General features: G+C 37.4%; 1 protein-coding gene across 3 annotated transcripts in view; it reads right to left on the reverse strand.

Annotated features, from left to right (window-relative positions):
- The window catches only part of LHFPL6 (LHFPL tetraspan subfamily member 6), an 832205-nt gene that overhangs the window by 38367 nt on the left and 771227 nt on the right, over positions 1-22611 (reverse strand). For all 3 annotated transcript variants that reach the window (XM_044071655.1, XM_044071654.1, XM_044071653.1), the window contains exon 3: positions 8080-8178. In XM_044071655.1, coding sequence (XP_043927590.1) covers positions 8080-8178 — 99 coding nt within the window. The remainder of the gene's footprint in view (positions 1-8079; positions 8179-22611) is intronic.

The following is a 22611-nucleotide window of genomic DNA, read 5'->3' on the forward strand; positions in this document are numbered from 1 at the left end:
AGTAGGGGGAGCAGTTCTGGCTGAGTCCTGTTTCCTGGAGTCCTCCTTGCCTTTGGCTAGCACTGTCTGACATGCCTTCTCACAAAGGAGGTTTTGGTTTTCCTTTGGAAGTGTGGGGTCAGAGAGACAAACATACGTCTCAGATCCTGTCTTAAAAAGGTCAACAGCCACTGAACCAAATAAATCTTTATTGTCTAGGAGAGCATCCAAGAGTTTAGACAATGTCATCGGGGAGAGGCTGCAACCTAAGCCAGGAGTACCTCCTAATGACAGACCCTGAAGCAGCAGCCCTAGAGGAGGCCTCTACTGCATCATAACTGCACTTAATAGAGTGCTTGGTCACCTGAGTGCAGGGATTCAACAGGGTAGATATTATAGCCTTGGCTAGGGAGTCAGGGAGGTCCCCTAGTTGTCTAGTCACATCAGCTAGCAGAGCCAGAGAATATTTGGCCATGTGGGTTTGGTAGTTAATTGCTCTAACTGCTAGGGTAGCAAAAGTGTACACCTTTTTCCCTAGGCACGCCATTAACCTGCTCTCCTTGTCAGAGGGCAGGAGGGAGATTGGAGGAAGTAGCTTAGCAGTTTTGTCTGTAGCCAAAGCAATGACTGAAGGGTCTGCAGAGGGTGCTTTGTATAAGAATTTAGCATTCTCATGGACCTTATAAAACCTGTCTGGTCATTTGGGTGCAGGAGGTTGTGAATCAGGGTTTTTGGAGGCAGCCATTAATGCATCCAAGAAGGCAGGGTGTACTGGAGGAACAGCAAAAGGGTTGGGAGACTCCATTTGCAGGAGTTCATAATACCTCTTCTGGGTTTCTGTTACCTGGCTGCTGTCCCACTTAAAGAAAACTATTTCCCTTGAGCAATGGTTTCCCTGAAGGTGATATCTTCTCCTGTGGAATGTGTGCCATTAGACTCCTCCTCTGCAGAAGCGTACCTCAGAGGGGAAGCAATTTGTGTGGTATAAGTGAGAGATTCATCCCCTGATGAATCCTCTTCTTCAGATGACACATCCAGAGCAGGTTTGCCTTTAGAGGTAGATGCAATTGCGGCCTGGGGTAGCGGTTAGAAGGCATTCAAAAGGCCTTGGATGAAGGCCTGCCAGTCAGGAAGTTGTTTGGAGCTGGCAGGCTTCGGTGAAGGAGCAAGATGTTTAGTTTTTTGCGTCTTCTTTTTATGGTACTCTGACATCGAGGTATCAGAGATCCGGTGAAGAATGGGAGGGCCGTATGCCAGACAGCACTCAACAATATCAGAGCTAACATCCTCGCGAACCACACTTTAGGAGACCATAAGCGGACCCTCAGATATGATGAGCATAGGTTCCCCCTCAGTGACCATTTCCAGACACCTGTGATTCCTTCTGGGACATGCCCTCAGCTTCCCTAACAGCTTCCACCTGGGTATTCACCAAAGGAAGGTCTGAGGATTTTCTGGAAAATCATTCAAGACTGGAGTCACTAAATAATGACATACATTTGAGTTTCAAACTTCATATCCTTCAGAAAAATGCATGTCAATGCAAATCCTGTTATTCTAGCAACTTTCTGTCTGTAACAGCAATATTTAAAATCTGTCCCCCATTTCTTCCCCATTATTTTTCCTCTGTCCAGAGTTCTTGCACTAAGGAGTTGACAAGTATAATTAACAGCAACTTACTAAACACTGACAGCATTTATAAGAACAAAGGTACATGTCTCTATTTCTCTCTCTCTCACCAAGAACATCATGGTTTAGGTGCTGTCAAGCACATCAACTGTCCAACATTTGGTTCTTTCTCTTCATGCCAACCTTCTGACTTAGCAAAAGAGAAAGGTGGTATTTTAGGTGGTGGGTACTGTCCAATATAATGTGCGATTCCTGCACCAATGATCCTTGAGGTGAAAAGATATAAGCTGTGTGACTACAGACAATATAACAGTGAGAAGTGCAAACAATAAGATCACTGATGCAGGACAGTCACATCGTTCCTGTAATACCTTATATAGCTGGTGTTCTCTGCATTAGTTAATTTTTGTAACCTTCACGGACCTTTACTTCAGTAGTTACAATTTCACTTCCCCACAGCTGTGTTGATGTTTCTACCTTTTCATCTACTTAAGTATATTTAGTTATACCTAGGCTACATGCTAGTATTCAGAACCTTTCCTTTTTAAACAGTTTATGCTTCTTTGATACTTTGACCTTCTAACCTTCTCTAACACCTGTTACTACAGTAGTTTGATTCAAGGCATTCCTGGACTTAAAAAAGAATGTCGTTAGAGCACAAGGTGCACGGTTTTGCAGAAGAGTTCCCGATAAAAGGCAAAGCTTGACGATGCACCTCTTTCTATAAGTCTTTGCCTGTGTGCCTGCCAATCATCAAGCCTTCCTCTATCAGTCCTGTACCTAATGATTTCCTTACCCTATTTGTTTTCAACATGGAAGTCATATCCAAATTGAGGGACTTCATCCAGGCAGCCAGTCAGGTAGTTTGTGGCCTTGCTGGCATCCCAGCAATGATGGCATTTCTATTACAATCTTATTACCAGCTATGGTGGTTGACATGAGTACCAACATCACACTGAGGTAATCTACACCATTCTGGTTTGCACGATTGTGTTTCAATTTTCACCCCCAAATCCCTGCTCTCAGTCTTGTGTTTTTTAAAGCCATGCAGGCAGTGGCAATTTGTTGATGGAAACCATCTCTCTCTTCCCCTAGGATGGGTGACTTAGCTGGGTCTATATCAGAACATCGAAGTACTAAAACTGATATCGAACACTATTCATCGAATGCTAAGAATAGCGAAGCTGCAGAACAGCGAATTCTTTCCTCGGGAAAGAATTCAGTTGGCCGTTTCTGTGGCTTCGCTATTCTAAGCGCTGTGGTGGAAAGTTACGGGTTGGGTTCAGGTAAGTGTGCGACTGTTGTACATAAGGGTTAGGGGCAGGTTAAGTGAGTTAGAGTTAGGGTGCGGGTTAGGCATGTGTGCGACAGTGACAGACTTTAGGGTTAGGGGTGGTTTAAGTGAGTTAGGGTTAGGGTGCAGGTTAGATGAGTGTGCGATAGTGATGGACGTTAGGGTTAAGGGTAAAGTGGGTAGATAGTGTATGTTTAGTTTAGTGTAGTGTTAGATGTAGGAATTTAAGTGTCTGTGTGTGGTTGCTGTTTGTTTGATGTGCTTGTGTTGTATCTATGTGTTTCGGAGCAGCAAATTTTTTCCATGGGAAAAAATTTGCTGTTCTGCATCTTCGATATTTTCATGTTTAGATGTTTTGGGGCCGATGAAATAGTGTTCGCTATTTTCATCTTTTGATGACGTGATATAAACACAGTTAGCTCAGCTGCTCACCCCTCCCCCAACTTTGTCAGCACCTGGGCCATTACCCGAAACTAGCTGGGTTAAACCCAGGACTTTACCTCTGTACACCTTAGAGACCAGGGTTTAAGGCTGCACTTCTCATCACCCAGTCAGATATCCCACTGCTGACAAGATTCTGTCAAGGAAATTATTTTTTGTCTAATGCCTGACAGTCTACACGATGTATCATTTCTGCAGCAACAATGTTACCATTCATACAGATGCAAATTATGGTGAGTATACTCAAGCAACTGTTCCTTTGACAAAAGCACATTGGCTATTATATTGCACATATGATATTCACTAGTGACATACACATTAAAACATTAAAGTCATATTTATCCAAGACATGCGCACTGAATACCACTAACACATCTGAGTAAATACATTTGTTTAAATATGTGCACTGCAGATATCTGAGGTAGTACTTTGCAATAGAAGTACTACTTTCATTTTACTTACTGGTTGCTTTATATCGCCACTGTTCTAATTAGTTAATTAGCATGTATGTTTCTTAATTACTTAAACGCTCCCAGTGGAAAATGGTACACTGATTCAAATCTCATTTCTTGGACTGACATGAAATATGAATGAGGAAGCAGTTTAAATGGTGATGAAGACAAATTCACGGACGCTGAAAACAGACAAATGTGGTAAAGCAAACAGTAAGTACAAAGAAAAACAGTTACCTGAAGAATCTACAGCAGTCTATACTACTCAGAAGCTCTTAGTGGAAACAGGAAGGGCAAGATAGCAAAAGGAAGAGATGAAACTGGAAGAGGTTATAGGTAAAATAAATGGTATTGTGCATGAAATGGACAAAGCATCTGAAGGCAGGGCAAAGGTGTTGTGACAAATACTGGACAGCCAGTTTGAGAGGACAATTTTGTGTCTTTTCAGCTTTTCCCGGTTAGGGGTCACCACAGCGGAACTCCGGTCCGCTAATGATTGGTAGTTAATTTTTATGTGCCGAGTTACCAGCCCTGATGCACAACCTTCAACGAAGGTACGCCCATTCATGCATGTCTCCACGCAGAAGACGCTCTAGCTGTGAATTGAACCGGACAGCGTCTTACTGTGAGGCGAGTTTGAGAGGAAAATGATGAAGTAAAAAGATCTGTCAGCCATTACATACAGAACGGAATCACTAAAAATGCAAAGGAAGGGAGGAGAAATAAAGAGAACAGGTCTGCAGGGCACAGGTGTTCCAAGGCAGCAACTGCAAACAGCAATCCAGTTTCTTTGCTGAGAAATTGAGATAACATTCAGGAAACAGTGGTTTGCATGGGAACTCACAGTGGTAGATGAGATTAGAACATCAAATCTGACAAGTGACATAGCTGGACAGTACCTTTAACTGGATAACACTGTCAGAGAAAAACAAGGGTGTAAGCTAAAGCTTTGAAACTGTACCATGCAATCTATAACGTTCAGCCTTAAGTATAATTATTAATCTTTATTTGAAAACTATGTGATGAGTTCCTATAAATCTGGTTTCACTTTATAACCTTGCTGCATCAATTCTATTGCAGACATTGATCCTTGAATTCTGTATTTTCCATTGCTCAATTGAGGGTAACTTGGTAAATAGACTGCTCTGTTTTAAACCCTTTATAGCCATGATCCAAACCACTAAGGCAACAGCAAATGCAGCTTATATGGAACACTTTTAGAGAAAACAACCAAAATTTTGAGGTGGAAAGCAGTGTACTTGAAGAAACCCATGTACAAAGGGTGAGAACATAGAGACACCACACAGATAGTAAGTGACAGACAGGAATGAACCCTAATGACATCAACAGCTGAACCATCTACAGTACAACTGAACAGCAATGTCACCTCTGCATATTCTGTTTGGGCCCCTCATTAGTTGGTCATACCAAGTTCTGAAATGTCGTTTACTCATAGTATGTACTACACATTATTTTACAGCTACGATTTGTGGAATGTTCCGGTGGCTAAATAATAATCACTTTCCTCTGTATTTTCAATTACATTAAAATAATCAGAAACACACAAATAACCCACACACTGAGAGACCTTCCAGGTGTAACAACTTCCAGGCACCACAGCATGCATGCATACATACATACATACAAAAGCATTACGTTTTTATTGGCTTACTAACAAGTCTGTTTATTTACAAAGTTGCTCCCATTGAATGAGGTTCATTTACAGGAAAGATTCTGGTGTCAAGTATAAAGACACAAGTTACTCTTCAGATGATCTATAATCTTACTTTTAAAGATTCTGAGATGCACTTCTCTTAGTAGGGACTCCTGAAGGATCCTGCAGTATAATTTTCCTGTGGAAAGACTGTGCTGAACTGTCACTCCCTTGGAGTCAGTCTGTTGGTCAGTTTGCCAGCCATACAGGCTCCCTGGAACTCATTTTTTAGCCCAACAGTTGTACTTGGTCAACAGCCCAACACTGTCTATTCCTGCATTATTTTTTCATTCAAAGCTAAAAAGTTCATGAATTACAAAAAAACAAACAAACAAAAAAAAGATATTATACCATGACCCCCAAAGCGTGCCGCCTGATTTTTCCATTAGTATAACTTCTTTTTTAAAACACTGTGTAACTATTTAAGATAAATTTACAGTATGAGACAGCTTTAAAATAAGCAACAGAGCTCTTTATTGCTTATTTTAAAGCTAGTTCCGCAGTTTAAAACTAAACATACAGCTTATTTAAAAGCAATTAAGAAATGGAGACTCCGAATATCTTTTTATGCTTTTTTAGTTAAATGAGTTTAAAATAGCGAGACACATTTAAAAATAAGTTTAAATGTTAAACTCATTTAACATATAATAACTACATGGGAAATGAATAAATAAGTGACCAAAGGGAATGCCCAAAGTATCATTTTCACCATTCAGAGCACCTTTAGTGCCCCTACAAACCACGGTGAGCTCCTTGCATTACCTTGCTGTAATCTACTTTCCTGACTACTGACACAAAGAAACCAGAGATTCACATTGCTTTGAAGTTTGGTGAGTCAGTACACCTTTCATTGCTCTAGCCCAGCTTGTTTTCCATTCTTAGTGTTGATGTTTTTGCTGTAATCTGATCTACAAAAAATGTATGTTTTGTTACAAAGCATTTTTTTTTCTTTTGTTAATAGATGTAAGGTTCCCATACCAGCACTGCTGCAACACTAAAATGCATCCACATTCTGTCCTCATTGTGTACTCTTCACGGTGTTTAAAGTACAAGAATTACACAACTTCAAAGACAGAAGCTGGTAGAGATGCTACACAAAACAAAGCACCACAGTTACACAACTGTAAACACACTGGTGGTGACAATGCACAAGACAGAAAGCAGCCTTTACAAAACTTTAGATATATTAATGGAGATACTACACAAAATAGAGAAAGTACAGCAGTTACACAGTTTCAAACACTCTTGTGGATATGTTACACAACACAGAGAAAGTACATTAGTTACACAACTTCAAACACAATGGTTGAGAGAGAGAATGAGGACTTTCAACAACTTCACATGAACATTCTTATGACAAGAAATGATTTTGGTGTTCCTTCATAATCATAAAATGTCAGTGCCGTCAGTTAGTCACATCACAGCATGAATCATTTGTAGCTTACAGCTGGGTAACATCACTGGAAATGCTAAAAGTTATACAGAGTTAACCACGCAGGTGAATTTGATGCAGAACGGCTATTTTTATGCAAGGTGTAGTCAAGCATACTCCTTGTACCCTACTGAATACATTTTTTACTCTACCGAATACATTTTTTACTCTACTGAATATATTTTTTCTGAGCATCTCAACATGGCTTTTTTTCGGGTCATATTATGTCTGCAAGTATCTAAATGAATACCTTAACAACAGATGTAACATTGTTAATCTAACAATATTTTTAATAGTTTTAGGGGGAACAGCTGAACATGTGACTTATGTTTATTAAGTGATTACAGGAGCATTCTTGAAAGCTGTGTCCATTTTTAAGTGATGGATTTCAGGGGGATAGGACTAACAGCTTGTGAGTACAAAATGAAATGTGCTTGCTACTCCCCTAATATTATTACAAAAGAACTACAGAGTGGCACATGTTACAAAAGCGAAAATGTAGTATATGACAGCTTTTTGGTGCAACACTGAGAATTTAATTTACCAAATTGAACTTATCCTAGTGTGGTTTATTGGTCAGAATGCATCAATAAGGTCTAAAAAAATGAAGATTAAAAAGTCAGTGCACATTCAGAAGCCATGAAGCTGGAACACTTGCATGCCCTTAAGGAGTCATTTGCATATTTCCCATGGGCTGTACTGAAGAGGATGATTAAGCAGTTTGTCTGAGTCTTTTTTTGTTTCTGCTCATGTTGATTTTCTGTGTGACCCTCCTCCTTATTGCATTGTTTTTTTTACAACTGGACTAAATACTCCTAGATTACTGTGTGTATGCATTCAACTTTCTCTTGTGCTTCACATCTCTCCTGTGAAACAGCACATTTCACATTACTACTTTTACTGAAAGCGCTACACTATGTTCTAAGAATTATGTTCCAAAGTACAATAAAACTGAAAAAAGAGGGTTTGTTTTACCTACTCATATAGAAGCAAAATGTGAGAGAATTAAACTCCAGCATGCTTTGAAGCCATCTTACTCAACTCTTGTCGCAATAATAGAAAAGTAAACTCATCAGACAACAATTTGTACCAGAAACATTTCAGAAGAATGTGTTAACAAGCTTTATGGTACTCTTACCCAGTTCATATTGGTCTGATAGATTGCTGCATGTCTGCCGGACTTCTTCACTGTCCCATCCCAGGGGATACAGTGCACAGCCAGAACCAATCAATAAACCTGCAGGAACAGAAAGAAATACATGTCAGATATCATAGCACAGTTTAATCAAGAGCTGCTCTGGGACTTGCACGAATGTTAACACATTAGACAGTGTAAAATCATATCCAATTTTCATCAATTTCAACTGTCACATTATACTGGAACTCTAAGGAAGACAACTCAAATCATTTTTATAATGTGTGCAACCTCTAGCATCTAAGTGATTGATATGACTAGAGACAACACATCAATGCATACAAGCTACCCACTTATTCCATAGAATATAACAGCTAACTTGTTGTTTATTTAGATATATACTGCAACTTCATTTCAGTATGTCAAGTCTTTTAATAATGTACTATAAACATCATTTTTTTTTGTTTCATTTTAAACTGTTAAAGACTACATAATAAATACAACTCTAAATGCTACCCATAAGTGTATGCAATAAATACAAAAAAGTAAATTTTATTTATTTATTTTATTTATTTCCAGTTTGATTACTGGGGAGGTCCACTGGGCCCCCGAGGACCCGTTTTCAGTGGAGGCCCGGGGAGAAAAGCTCCAAAAATACAAATTACAAAAATATGAAAAATATAAATGATACATTGAGGAGACCAGTTTGCACAATAAGAACATTCATTATTACAAATAGTCAAAAACAAATTCACTAAGGTTTTTCTAAAGGGTTATACAATTATAAAGCTATTCCTATAGAGTAATTTGGGAAAATGCATTATATATGCACATGGAGAAGAGCGTTAAGAAGACTTTTTCTTATTCATTCTAAATCCTTACTGATTTATAAAGTATATGAGAGGTGATTGCAAGATTCTGACTTAAAACCTCTGACATTTGCAGTATAAAGGCTTTAATTACATCACTGTAATGCTTCACAGTTATACATGTACATAAATCAAGTTTTGGTAATAAAAACATATGACAGTTAGCAACACCCAAGTAAAATCACATCTTCCAAGTTCTTCTGTCAGTATTTTAATATATGCACTTACATTACATGTACTTTTCATCAGAATATACATGCAGTCATTTTATGATATATCATCAGAAATGGAAGAGAATAAAGATTACGACAGATATCACACTGATGAAGAATTATGAATAAATTACAATAATGGAATGTTTAGGATTACATTTTTAAAAATGTTTAAAGGGTCCGTTAGTCAAACACACCTTCATTTTGTTTTTTAAACATTTGACTTCATCATTTCAACAGAATATGTAAATGAGGCAACCTAATGAATTTAAAAAAACACATTAGAAGAGAGACAGGCTTTGGCAGGTAAGAAACAAAAGTCTCTTTCTGTGGTGGAAAAATGCACTTTGGCCTGCATTTGAATACCGACAGCTATCATATTTATGAAGAATTATGAAGAACTGACCAGAAAGTACACTTTAGAAAAAACACACAGTTATGTGCCAGTTACTAGACAGTGTTCACAATCAAAATATGCATCAAACTGTAACTATCAAAACTGTTTTATTTGAAAACTACAACAATGTAGTTATCTGATGCAGTTTAATTAATACAGACACAGAGTGGAAGGCAGCCAGGTGTGTAAAGTTAAATCAAAACTCTCATTTTCAAGTGTATTTAACCTTGGGTTTGAAAACTGACAAGCCACATAAGTATGTACAGCTATGAATACATACTGTAATTCTAGGAGAAAATACTTTACATTTTCCAGAGTTCGAAGTTTGTTTCTGTGAAATGGTCTTATAACTGTTTTGTTTCCCGTTGTCAATACTTGAAGATAATTTTTTCTGCCTCTCCATTTTTGACCAAATTCAGGGTCTATTCAGTTAAAAACATTTGTTTTCAGCTTTGAACTGGGATTCTGACTGATACCATATACATTACAATACAGTAAGTACTGTACAGAAAAACAAAATATAAATTTTTCCACAACAGATGCAATCATATCACAAGCAAAAGGCAAACCACTTTCATAGAAATGATTAAGAACTAGCAAACAGTACTGTACTGCATTAAATCACTGTAAAATGAACTAAAATGTAAACTTTGAACTAAAGTGTCGACAGTATATGTTGCTTAACACACAATCATATCTTTCCAGCAAGGTAAGCTTTAAGCTTGCACCCTATCATTAACCAACTTAAGAGTTCAAAAGCTTCTCTGACAATATTAAGAAAATGACTTCCAATACACTCAGAAAGCTTAAAAAAATGCTACTCAAACTAGTTCCTGTCCCTGTGGTAGGAACAGTCATGAGTAATAAAAGAGATTTGGGATCTGCAGTATATACTTTCACATTCATGTGTTAATTAAGAAGATGGACAGGATAATGAACCACTTGATGCAGTAACTATCAAATGATGTGCAGCTGTACCAGATATGGGGCAGATTATAACACTAGACATAGATATACAAGAAATGGCATAGTATGCAGATAACAAAGATTAGTACCACTGTTACATTAACATTAGCTTTTTAAGACTTTTAAGACGTTAATATATGGTGGGAGACCGCAATGACACAGTGTTGTACATTTATGATATTATGATATTATAACTGCTTGTGTTTGAACACAGTATGGTGACTTTCAATGTAAAAGGGAAATATATTCCACAGTGTGGGGTGATCCATAAATTAGGACTTTTCCCAGTGTGAAGTTAATGTGTTGCTTACTTAAGAAGAGTGACATATCTGCTTGTAATCTTAAAATACAGAAGTATTTTTTGAACACAAAGGGCCGGCCACTGACTATAATACAGCAGTTTGTGGATGAATACATTCAATAAGTAAAGGGACTCGTTCAGCAACTGTAATAATACTGGTTTCTGTTGAGATAGGAAGTGATGCTGCTGACTACATCAGAAAAATTTCAGTCTACACATCGTATTACCTACAGTCAGTGTTTTCTCAAATCTGAATATGAAGACAAGTAAAACAGATTCCTGTTTCAACGTCTATGAGCCCTTTCTCAAAACCACTGTGAACCTCTGCAGTTAGTAACCATTTATTCTCGAAATGCAAGTGCTACATCCCATCAGGATGCACTATCTTGAGATGAAGAAACAGAATCATGGCAACATCAGGTCCTACTACATTATCATCTGAACTGATGCACGTGAGAGGACTGGACTCTGTCCCAAAGCAATTCTACCCATCTGCTGTAATAAAACGATATTGTTTATAGAGTCAAAGATATATCACACATCAATGAAAAGTGCACTTCATAGTTGGCCTACATCTATATTATGACTATTTTATTCATGACAGTCAGTAGGGCTTAGAAGCAAAACTATCTTATGCTAAGCACATCCATTCTAAATGTAACTGTTTTGTTAAAAAAAAAACTTCTAAGGACTTGGGCTGACCACCTGCAAACCAATATTTTTCCCCCAATATGCTACTACTAATCTAAGCAACAGTGTCTCTTCGATTTCATCCATTTTTTGTATCTTTTTAGTGTTTTCTGCACCTTAGTGTCCACTGCAAAAAAGCCGTTGGTTCAGTGAGACCTCGGGAAAAAAATTAAAATAAATAAATTAATTAAATAATCTGGAGCATTTGTTATGCGTTGATGTTGTTGACAACGTAGCAGCTTCTTTGATTTTCTATTAACTGTGTGCCACAATCAACTATTAATTAATTACAGTGTTTGAACAGCATTCCAAAGTGCCAGGGGGACAGGTACATTACCAAGAGTAAAAACACTTTGTATTATTGCAAGGCCTTGTGAATACAAAGTGTGGATCTGTGCATATGATACACAAACAGGTGATTGTGCTGCTGCCATGTTATCATATATATTCATTCTGCTGAACACTATGACCAAACTGTTTTCAGACTTTCATTATTTGGAGAAGAGAAGATGTGGCAGTAAGGAATAAATCTAATAAGACAGTGTAAGCCTTCAGTCAGAAAACTGACATCCTGATTTAACAAGCCATGAGTAATGATTGAAGACCAATGAATATAAAGGTTAGAGTGGAAAGGCAACAGCCATGAATTACTTGAAATATGTTCATTTTCATCCTTCCTTCAGTGGTACTCTGACTGCACTATACATCCAAGAAATTGTAATTCTTTTCTATAGTTTTGTATGCCTTACATTCAGCTGTACCCATGGTGTTATTTCTTTCAGTTTCTAAACATGAGAGAATCAGTTTAGATGCAAATATAGTAATCAGAATTACTTCTCATTTCTAAATAAAAGTATTCTTCCTCACTTTTTCAGAGTCATCGATACTCACAAGGTCCATTGCACTAAATATATGGATGCAGTTTTGTAGCAACTTTTTAAGTAGTTGCTGCAAATTATCACATATTCCTACAACTTTCTGTGATATCAGAAAATCAATACGTTGTGAAAACAGTGTAAGCTTGGAGCATAGATTTGCACTGTAGATCTAACAGACTATATTGATTCACATTTAACTACTGAACAATCATTTTGACCACAACATTATCATCTCAATGCTCCAGGTAACTCAGAAGACATACAAATTCAAGAAGAGATCAAAGTTGGGAAATTGGCAATGTAAACACTTTCTCCAAATGGGCCTAAAACTAGATAATAACTAAGGTTATTTTAACTGTGATCTCAAATAAAATATTAAATACATAGATTTGACAGCCATTTCTGTTCACTTGAAACAATCAAACAATAACTAGCAAACAAACTGCAATAAAAATACTAAATGCAGCAAAATATCCATGGTTCAAATAGTGCTGGTTTCTATCTAGTGATATATGCAGTGATGGGAACATGTTTTCTGGCTTGGTATACCCGTTTTAAAATGATACAAGTATATGTTTTCTAAATGTAATGTAACTCTTGAAAAATACATGGCAAACAGCAGAGCTAGCTTGCAGCTACAACAGGCATCTACATTTGGACAGCTGTACAAATTAATGAAGAAAGGTTGAGAGGATACTTTGGTACAATGGGAAAGAAGCAAACCTTCTGCTGACAAAGACGGCAAAGCTACATGGCTACAAGACCAAAATATCAGAAAAATTCACAACTGAGTAATATAGTTATGTGCTTCTTTGAAAAGGCAGTTTCAGCATGAGAAAAAAAATCAAAACGACAGATGTGAAAAGAGAAAAGAAATGAACATAAGAATATGGCATGAGGAAATCAGGAAAGCAACACACATCTACAAAAGGTAAGTTTAAAATGTTACATGCATGTCACTACATTAGATTAACTTAATGGAAGAAAGAGATTATAAGCCCACATTCTTCTGTTTAAATACCTTAACTTTCTGCCTCCATTCCTTTTATCCATTTCCTTTTTTTCACATGTCTTATGTCCTCTTGAATGTGGTTTCCCTCTTTGCTACCTATTCTGGTAAAAATGTTTCACAAGTCCACAACTTTCACTGTAAAAAAAAGCACTTTTATAAGGCCCTATAATCTGCTGCACTGGTATCTCATTTCCCGCCTGCCTTTCCTGTTTAGAATGATCCCTTCACATCTCCCTGACTTGATCTTGTGTACCAATAACATAATGTCTACACCCATACCATGGTCTCATGGTCTCAGATGAGAACGGCTGGAACTCCTCTAGCCTCTGGTCATGTTCCTTCCTCTACATCCTACAGGTCCTGGAGACAGCTTTCTCTGTATTACTTCCAGACATCTTTTGCCTTGTGTGGTCCCCAGGGATACATGCAGTGCTCTTGGCCTGTTCAAGACCCCACAGAGTATATGCACATTAACTCTTTGCTGCTGCAGAATAGCACCCTGAAAATACAGCCCAGCATTCTGTCTGCAGCTGCTACTATCACTTCTCTCTCTATCTGTCTGCTGGTGTCTAGCCCAGTTGTGAACAGTACACCAGACCTATTTTCTCTGATCATGGTGATCCAGCCCAGTTGTGAACAGTACACCAGATCGTTTTCCTGTGCTCATGGTGACTCAGTCCAGGAGTGAGCAGTGCTCTAAATCTTTTTACTGCTCTGTTGCCATCAGTTAAGCTCCTCAAAGCTGATAATTCACACCAGGGTTTCATGGCTTAAATGGAGTCCATTGCATTTGCACTAAATCTCAACTGCCACCTTTCTATTAACCTGTTCAGTCTTTCCAATCCTCCACTGCCATACCTATCTTTGTTTTCTCAGCAAAGAGGTTCATCCTGGTCTCTTTTCTCTCAGATATGTATGAGGAAAGCACGCTGAATAGTACTGGACCAAGGACAGACCCCTCACTTTTTTAATTCCGAACATTTTCCTTCCACAAACCACCATTTATGTGTTACCACTCAAACATTCAGCCATCCAGTTTCTCACTCCTTTTGCTACCCCAACCCCTCTGGTTTTCCTACTGCTATTGTACTCACACCAGCTCCAATCATCTTGTAATTGGAGACTGTAAACATAAAAGCACCACAAGATAATTAGCCTTCCAAAGAACACAGAGAGACTTTCACACCAACAAGTTGACTGAATGTTACAAAAAGGGCAGAAATGACTCAATCCATGCTGGAGATCATGGAGAATTGGTCTTTCACCATGATTGCTAGGTCTGTAACCCCATTTCCTAAGAATTTTTCTGCTCCCCAGTTGTACAAGACTACCACATCCTAAGACAAGGCAAACCTAGAACAGTGTAAGGCAACATTCAATTACTGTTAGATCACCCACTTAATCCAATTTGGGGTCACCAAAGAGATGGATCCTATCCTAACACCCAGTGGGTGCAGAGATTCAGATAGGTGCCACCCCTTCACATGACACACAAACACATTTACAGGTAATCTGCAGGATCACAAATTAACCTACAGCAGCATTCAACATGTGGAAAAAAATCAGAGCACCTGGTGAAAAACTCATGTAGGCAAAGAAGCGTGTACAGACTTCATTCAGAAGGCATCTCAGCTGTGAACTGAACAAGAGAACCATGCACTGTAAGGCAGCAACTCTATCCACAGGACACTGTAAATATAATAAAATCAAAACATTTATCAACTTTTTATTAACAATAAAAGAAAAACTAACTGTTGCATGTTCCAAAACAAATTAACAATCCTATTAGAAAAATGTCTATAAGCATAACATTTTATTTTGGCAAGTTTCTAGATCATCAACCCTCAAAACAAGCATTTATGTCTAACAGTTCTCACCTGGTTAACAAAAGACTAAATCACTTTCACACTCTGAATGTAGATAAACCAATGATAAAATGATCTGCATCTCACACCATCTAATGTTTTATCCTAAGCATATTCATGTATCCACTTTCTGCATATCACTGCTAGCTTGGAAAATCTGGGTGTCCATTTTCATAGATATCACATGCTATGGTGGTTTCTCTGTGATCACTTCTGCTTGGTTTACGTCTAATCCTTTGCTCTTTTGTTGTCAAAACACAGGACACACACTGTTGTAAAGTGGTGCAGTTTTCTACATCGTACATTCTGAATGGCAATTTACATAGAGATGTACTGTGTGTCGCTGCTAATTTTCACAACTGAAGTTTATGTTCTATGTGAGGGTGCATAAAAACTGTCTTCTATGAGGAGGGGGCTTGCTTTTAAAACTTTTGTACCAAAGCAACTTCTTCTACTCTCCAGCAATGCAGCATCACTGGGTGTGAACTTTTCCAGATTTTTGTTTATGGATACTCTCTGAAAGAAAATGCAATATCTTCCTGGCACTGTAACAAAACAGATGTCAGTAACTGTACATATACACTTCCAGTGGTTGAATATCTTTTTCCACACAGTCAGTGTACCAGGTTTTTCTGTATTGCAATGAGCATTTTGGTTAAGGGAGAGGGATGCAAGTTTAGTGTTTGCCTACCCTCTAATAACCAGCTACTCAGCTTTTGATATAGAAAACTCACAGAACAAGATACAAGCATGAAGGGTTAACAACAAAACTTAAAAAGTATGGAGATATTTTGTTTCAGTTTTGTACTTCAGCTGGCAACACAATGACAAACCAACACATGTATAGCACTACCATATAAACATACTATATCAACATACATAGAACTAGTACATAAGCAGCTGTTTCTGCAGTAGAAATATCCTATAATCACCATTCTTAAAACATTCTGGATACATGAAGTCAAACAACATATCAAACAATATGGTGGCCTCCTGTTTTGTACTACTATTACTGATCAATCAATTGATCCACCCATCCTTGACCCCTTTTTCCCATTTTGCACATGGGATCAGGATGTCATTTCAACAGTGACAATCATCTTGAGCCAAGGTTTACACCACTGAGTGGCTAGCCCTGCCACCATAGTTCATCCGTACCACTCACTTGCACACACGCTCACACCTACGGCCAATTTAGTGTGTCCAATTCACCTACTGCATGTCTTTGGAATATGGGAGGAAACTGGAGCAACCGGAAAAACCCCATGTGACCACATGGAGGTCACGCAGACTCTGTGCAGAAGGCACCCCAGCCAAGAATCAAACCAGAAAGCCTCCTACTATGAGGTGACAACGCTAACCGCTGCAACACAGCAGCTGCCCTATGTCTATGATAAATAAGTTCAGGTAGAAACAGACCACACACCCTTGCAAACATATGCAAATGGTCCTTCTATAAGGAACCTTTTAGACTTCAGGGGATATTGTATAATCTACAGATGTATTATCTGAAAGTGAAGTACAGATCTAGCAATATGGTGCACAAATAGCACTGTTAGTGACACAACGGGTAGCACACTGGCTTTTGGTACAGAAAGCTGTGGGTTCTACTCCCAAACCAGGCAGATAGAATGCTGACATTGCAGAAAGGGAGGTGCTGTACTTCTGAGTGCGTCATCCTTTGGATGACATGTTAAACTGAGGTCCCATCTGCTTGAGTTGGTTGTTGTTTTTTATTATTGAAGAAGGGTGTGGGCCCGAAAGCTTTGCTTGTTTGTGAATAAAACAGTATCTTGACATTGGATTTCCTTTTTTTTGGAGTTACGTAACTTTCCAGTTGTTACAGCAAGTACTTTGGTTTGTCTTTCAGTTTTCAGTTTCTTGCTGTATCATTGAGAACTACCTGAGTGGATATAAAAGATCCCATGGCACCTATCAAAAAGAGTAGAGAAAGTTCCTCACTGCCTTGGCCGAATTTCCCCTAGTACTATAAATATCACCTCAGTTCTCACATGAAAACAGGCTACTAGTCTAGTGGGACTAACCCAGTCAACTAAGGATAAATAAATACAAATAATATGTTATCAGCTGTTCAGTGCTATGCTATGTGATATGCTGACTGACTTCTGGGTAATTGTTTATCAAAATACACAGTGAAGCCCACAAGCTCACGCTCTTATTTAGCAAAAAGCACTACTGGTGTCCCTGGGTAAGCAGCTTGTACAATGTCAATAAAATGGGGATACAATGAATAAGTGCTTGTGGCATACAAATGATAGTAAATTATAGAAGCCCACAGGTGATCACTTTCGGTATGGTTTGTGATAATATACCAGCAGTGATTCATTGTGTCTGGCCTTTCTCCAAGGTTGTGTGATTATGGAATTAGTATATTTAAGAAAGTGTGTGGGTGTACGTGTGATCTTGTCCCCTCCTGCCAAAAAAATTGTTTTCAGTCAATTTATTTCAGTGAATTATGATTTAATGAAATCAGAGTAAAAAAGCCATAGATAGATAATGTTTTACTTATACAAATACACAAACACATATACAAATACATATTTACATATACAAATGTTGAGGGAGTATAGAAAATACCAAAGGATCTTCTTCTGTAGAGTTAGGGAATGAGTTTTCTGAACTGACTTCTCTAACCCTATAATACAGGACATTTCATGCATCACACAACCAGACCCTAACATAGTCCATTTACTCTTTTATTCTGAGTTTCTTAGATTAGATTAGAGTAGTGCCTCTCATTGAGATCTATGGGCCACTTTAATTGGATTTCTACTGAATATGGCTTTACAAAGTTTTTGTAGGACTTTACAAAAGGTCTACCTCAAGTATTTATTTACTGATTTACTTTTGTAGTGTTACTTTACTATCTTGATTTACTTTGTTAGTACACTGATGGTTACACTACGAGTTGTTAGAGTTCAGCTATGTTTTAGCTAGTCTGTTCTAATTCCTTATATTACAGATTTAGATACTTTGACATAGGTCCCTTTTGTCTGTAATGCCATCTTCTGATTAACTATTTGCAGTCTTGTTTTAACATTTTTCATATGTGAATACATTTTATTTCTAGGGAATGCATAAGGTGGTCAAAGTGTTTTTTGGGGGGTTGTGTGCTATTTATACATTGTGAATAGGAAATGCAGTCCACATTTAACTTTTTTTGTTGTATTTTGACTTCCTTTTTTCTGTAGTTATACTCACAAATTTGGATTTGTAGTTGTTTTTGGTGAGCTAAGGAGTTTAACGTTATGTGCATTTATGTTTTGTGTATACAGAACATATATTTTATTCTATAGAGTTTAGAACACAGCAAATATGGCTGGGGAAGAACATTGATAACAGCAAGGAAAAAGATTAACTACTAATAATGTGCCAAAAGAAAAAGAGTGTAGATAAAAACACCTGCACACTGTACAGTCTGCTATAGGAATTACATATATTTATGGATAGTATTGTCATGTATACTGTATACTTGTGTTTAGTTGCATGACTGGAGCTTCTCACCTTGAGCCACAGCTGAAATTTGGCAATGCCAGCTATTTTTTAGTAAACAAAACAAACATGTTAGGTCTTATTAATATTAACATTATCAAATATTGTGCTGTGAAGTTGCAAGATAAATTTATCAAACAAGTCAAGACTGGAACTGTTGGAACACAATATTTTGCAAATCTTTACAATTCTGTATAGAAGTGAAAAACAATTTGACATGCACATTGCTCTCAGCTAAATGACAGCACATTGCAATTTATGCAAATTATATGAACTGTGAAAAATTACAGAACTGCTAACTTTGCCTTAAGATAACTTAACACAGAAGTCCCTACTCAGTGCTAATTATAGCTATGTTATTGTGCACACATAAAGCACGCAGTCTAAAAAATAGTGAATCCTAATTTAAAACTTGTAACATCTTCAACAGTAAACCCCTACACTGAAATCACAAGTACACATTTTTATCCTTACCCTCACAATCCACCTATTTCCCTAATATATGTTGCATCTGCCTATATGGGCCAGATTTCCAAAGAGTTGTTCTCAGTGTAGGTCTGTCCTGATTCTGAAAGACTTGCTTTCAGTGTAAGTGACTTACTTCAATGCTTCAGTGTAAGGCCTATATATAAACAGGCTTATGCCAGGGGCTAGATCCCAAAACATCTGCTCTAAGCCTTCTCTCAGTGAAAGTGGTAATTTACACTGAGAGCAACTCTTTTGGAATCGGGCCCTGTAGAACCTGTATAAACTATATATGCCAGCGCTGTTAAGGTGCACTACTTGAGATATGTTTAAACTACTGTATACAAGCCTTACATATGTGCATTTGTACATAGGTTTTCTGCGTTTTGCACAATTCTTGTAATATGCCTTATAATTCTGTAAGCACACTTACCCTTCTAATAATTACATACAAGAAGGCTGAGTGTCTGACCACCCAGTGTTTGCCAGTTTAAATTCAAGATAGAAAGTCAGGTCTCTTTCTGCAGAATAATAATATAAACATCAAATTAAATTCATTAAATTCAGCTTATCAAGTGCAGTTTCTATGGGTATGATCACATCAACATGAAACAAGAAATGTTGACATAACAAACATAGAATAAAGCATGTTGAACATACAGAATGTAAGGCAGGCAGCTGCCCAAAACCACCCCCCAACTGTCTCTTCATGAAGCCAGCTGCTCAGCCTTGGAATGTTTGGACCACTTGAATGCTGTCTGTGAACAGAACCTGTTGCTGCTTACACTCTGGCATAACAGCTGAGGTGCTTACCTCAAAAACACAAGGTACAGGATTTATCACCTTTGAAATGGAAAATGGCCAGCAGAGGCAGATAGCCTAGTACTTGCCTATGTACTTATGAAGTAATCAAAGATGCCCATCAAGGGGCATAAAGGTAAACTTTTCTTATAAAATGCAGACCCAAATTTATGCAGTATTTCACATTACTAGCACATTGAAAACGGTCTTACTGTTTGGGATACAAAAGACATTTTAGGCAAGCAGGCTACAGATTAATGCAGAAATCTCTTGCACATGATGAGCAGTTTAGAACAGATGATTATGGATAAAAGCTGCTGACAGCCTTCATCTTGCAGATCTGGGATTGATTCCTTCACTCTGCAACTGCAAACTGTGACTGCAAAACAATTCACTTAAGCAAGCGTTTGTAGCATCAAAAGAATCATACATATATGCTAATGGACCTAACAGATTAAGAAATAAATAAAATAAAGATACACATACCCAGAAATTACTATGATACTTTGAAAGTATTGCATTGACGTACAATACATTCAGTTTTTAGAAAGGCTTATGAAGCTATCATACAACAAAGTATGTTGAAACCTTATACCTAAACTCAGGTAAAGTCCTGTGTGTGATCCGTTTATCAATTTTTACATGGATTATACAAGCAAATATTATGTATAGCACACATTTGTACCAGCAATCAGCACAATGTCATCTGCTACCTGTCAGAAGAAAGCCCATTAACTTCAAGATATTTATTACCTTGTGCAAGCATTACCTCTTAACAGTAATTTTCCACAGAACAGAAGATTTTATTAGGTACAAATATTTCAGATGTTTTGTGAAACAATTCACAGCGTAGCAGCTCACTTTTATAATCATCACTGTGGACATGATGCATACGCAAGTTATGTAATAAGTATTCAGTAAGAAACATAACATGATATACTCTTAAAGTGTAAGATTTAGAAATAAATGCCTGCAGTGCAGAATAGCCTACCTCAAAGTTTACTAGCATGTATAGGATTATGGGAGATGGAGGGGAGGAGTTCTTCTAGGCACAGCATGGGTAAGGATGACAAAAGTGGTACACTAAACAGACAACTGTCCATTGTACCACTAAGGAGCAATTCTTGAAAACAAATCACATGCAACTAAACACATACACATTTCAGCTGCATTTATCTTTTACTTAACTATTTGTTTTTTTATCAGGTAATTATGCTGGACTCACATATTTGTTCAGTCACAATCCAACAGGAGTTTCACCTGAAGGTAATCTTTGCTCAGACTCAAAGCTACAATATACCATTTAGATATAATAAACTGAACAAATAAGTAATACTCATTGAAACCAAAACTGCTTGCAACAATTGTACTCTGAAAACCTCTACAATATTACATCTTTACAGTTTTTAAATTATTATCAAAAATGGATATATTACACAAGTATGCTGGTCAAGATTTACTTTAAATTTAAAACTGTACATGAAAAGTAAACAAAGTTTAAAATAAAAGTACATGAACTGTGGCAAAAACAGAAGAATTGATGACTACAGTAGGAGGAAAGACATTTGACTCCACTACAGAATTCCCATGTATTAATGGCAGCTCTGTCTAACTTTATTATAAGCTGGATTGAAAACATACATCAATGAGCTAAAGAACTGTGTGCGGAACATATTATGGCTCCAACTGACACAGGGGCTCATGGAGAAGATTCCGAGAATACAGACTCATTCCTTGTATCTAAAGAATTAGAGGGATGGTGAAACATCAAAAGTTCCAAGGAAAAGGATAAGTATTGGAAAAAAAAAACAGAAATTAAATAAAATAATATCAGAAAACAGTGATAGTAAGTACAAGAGGATACATCTAGTAGAAAGAATGCAACAGATAATCATCATCAAAATGCTATTATTCGATCTGTACTGTTACAAAATAGAAACAACAGGTGTTTTAGACATGCCTGTAAACAAAACCTAGATTGTTAGGGATTCTAAAAGGACTAAGAACAGGAGGCAAAGTAAAACGTTATCATCACACAAGAAAAGGTCCTGGTATAGTAGTACAGATAGTAAGAAGGGACAAAAAATTGATATTAGGGAGAAGAAATTGAAAAGAAGAGCATTGGGAGGACACAGCTTGGACCACACAGTGGAGGGCTATTTTGAAGTCATGTCAAATAATTTGAAAGACAAGGAGAACTCCTACATATAGAATGTGGTAGAAGAGTTCAAAAAACAGAAATTCTGGTCCTGGGTGACTCCATGTTATAGAACTCTGCAAGTAGACTATGTTCTATAAAAAAAGAGTGAGGTACAATGTCATCTCTCTCAGGGCTTAAAACAACTGATTTATCTGATATTGTTGAAAAGTTAATCTACGGTAAAGTAAAATACAGCACAATCATAATTCAAGCAGGAGCAGATGAGATAAGGAATAGACCGTTTCAAATCTTGTCGGGATACAAAATTAATGAAGCTAAAACAAAGGCAATAGCTGTAAATGATGTACCCATACATAAATTGGTTTAGCAATATCCATATTTATGGGGACATGATAAAATGAAGTA

The sequence above is a fragment of the Protopterus annectens genome, chromosome 5.part0, assembly GCF_019279795.1.
Source record: "Protopterus annectens isolate FY-2018-M chromosome 5.part0, PAN1.0, whole genome shotgun sequence".
NCBI lineage: Eukaryota > Metazoa > Chordata > Ceratodontiformes > Protopteridae > Protopterus > Protopterus annectens.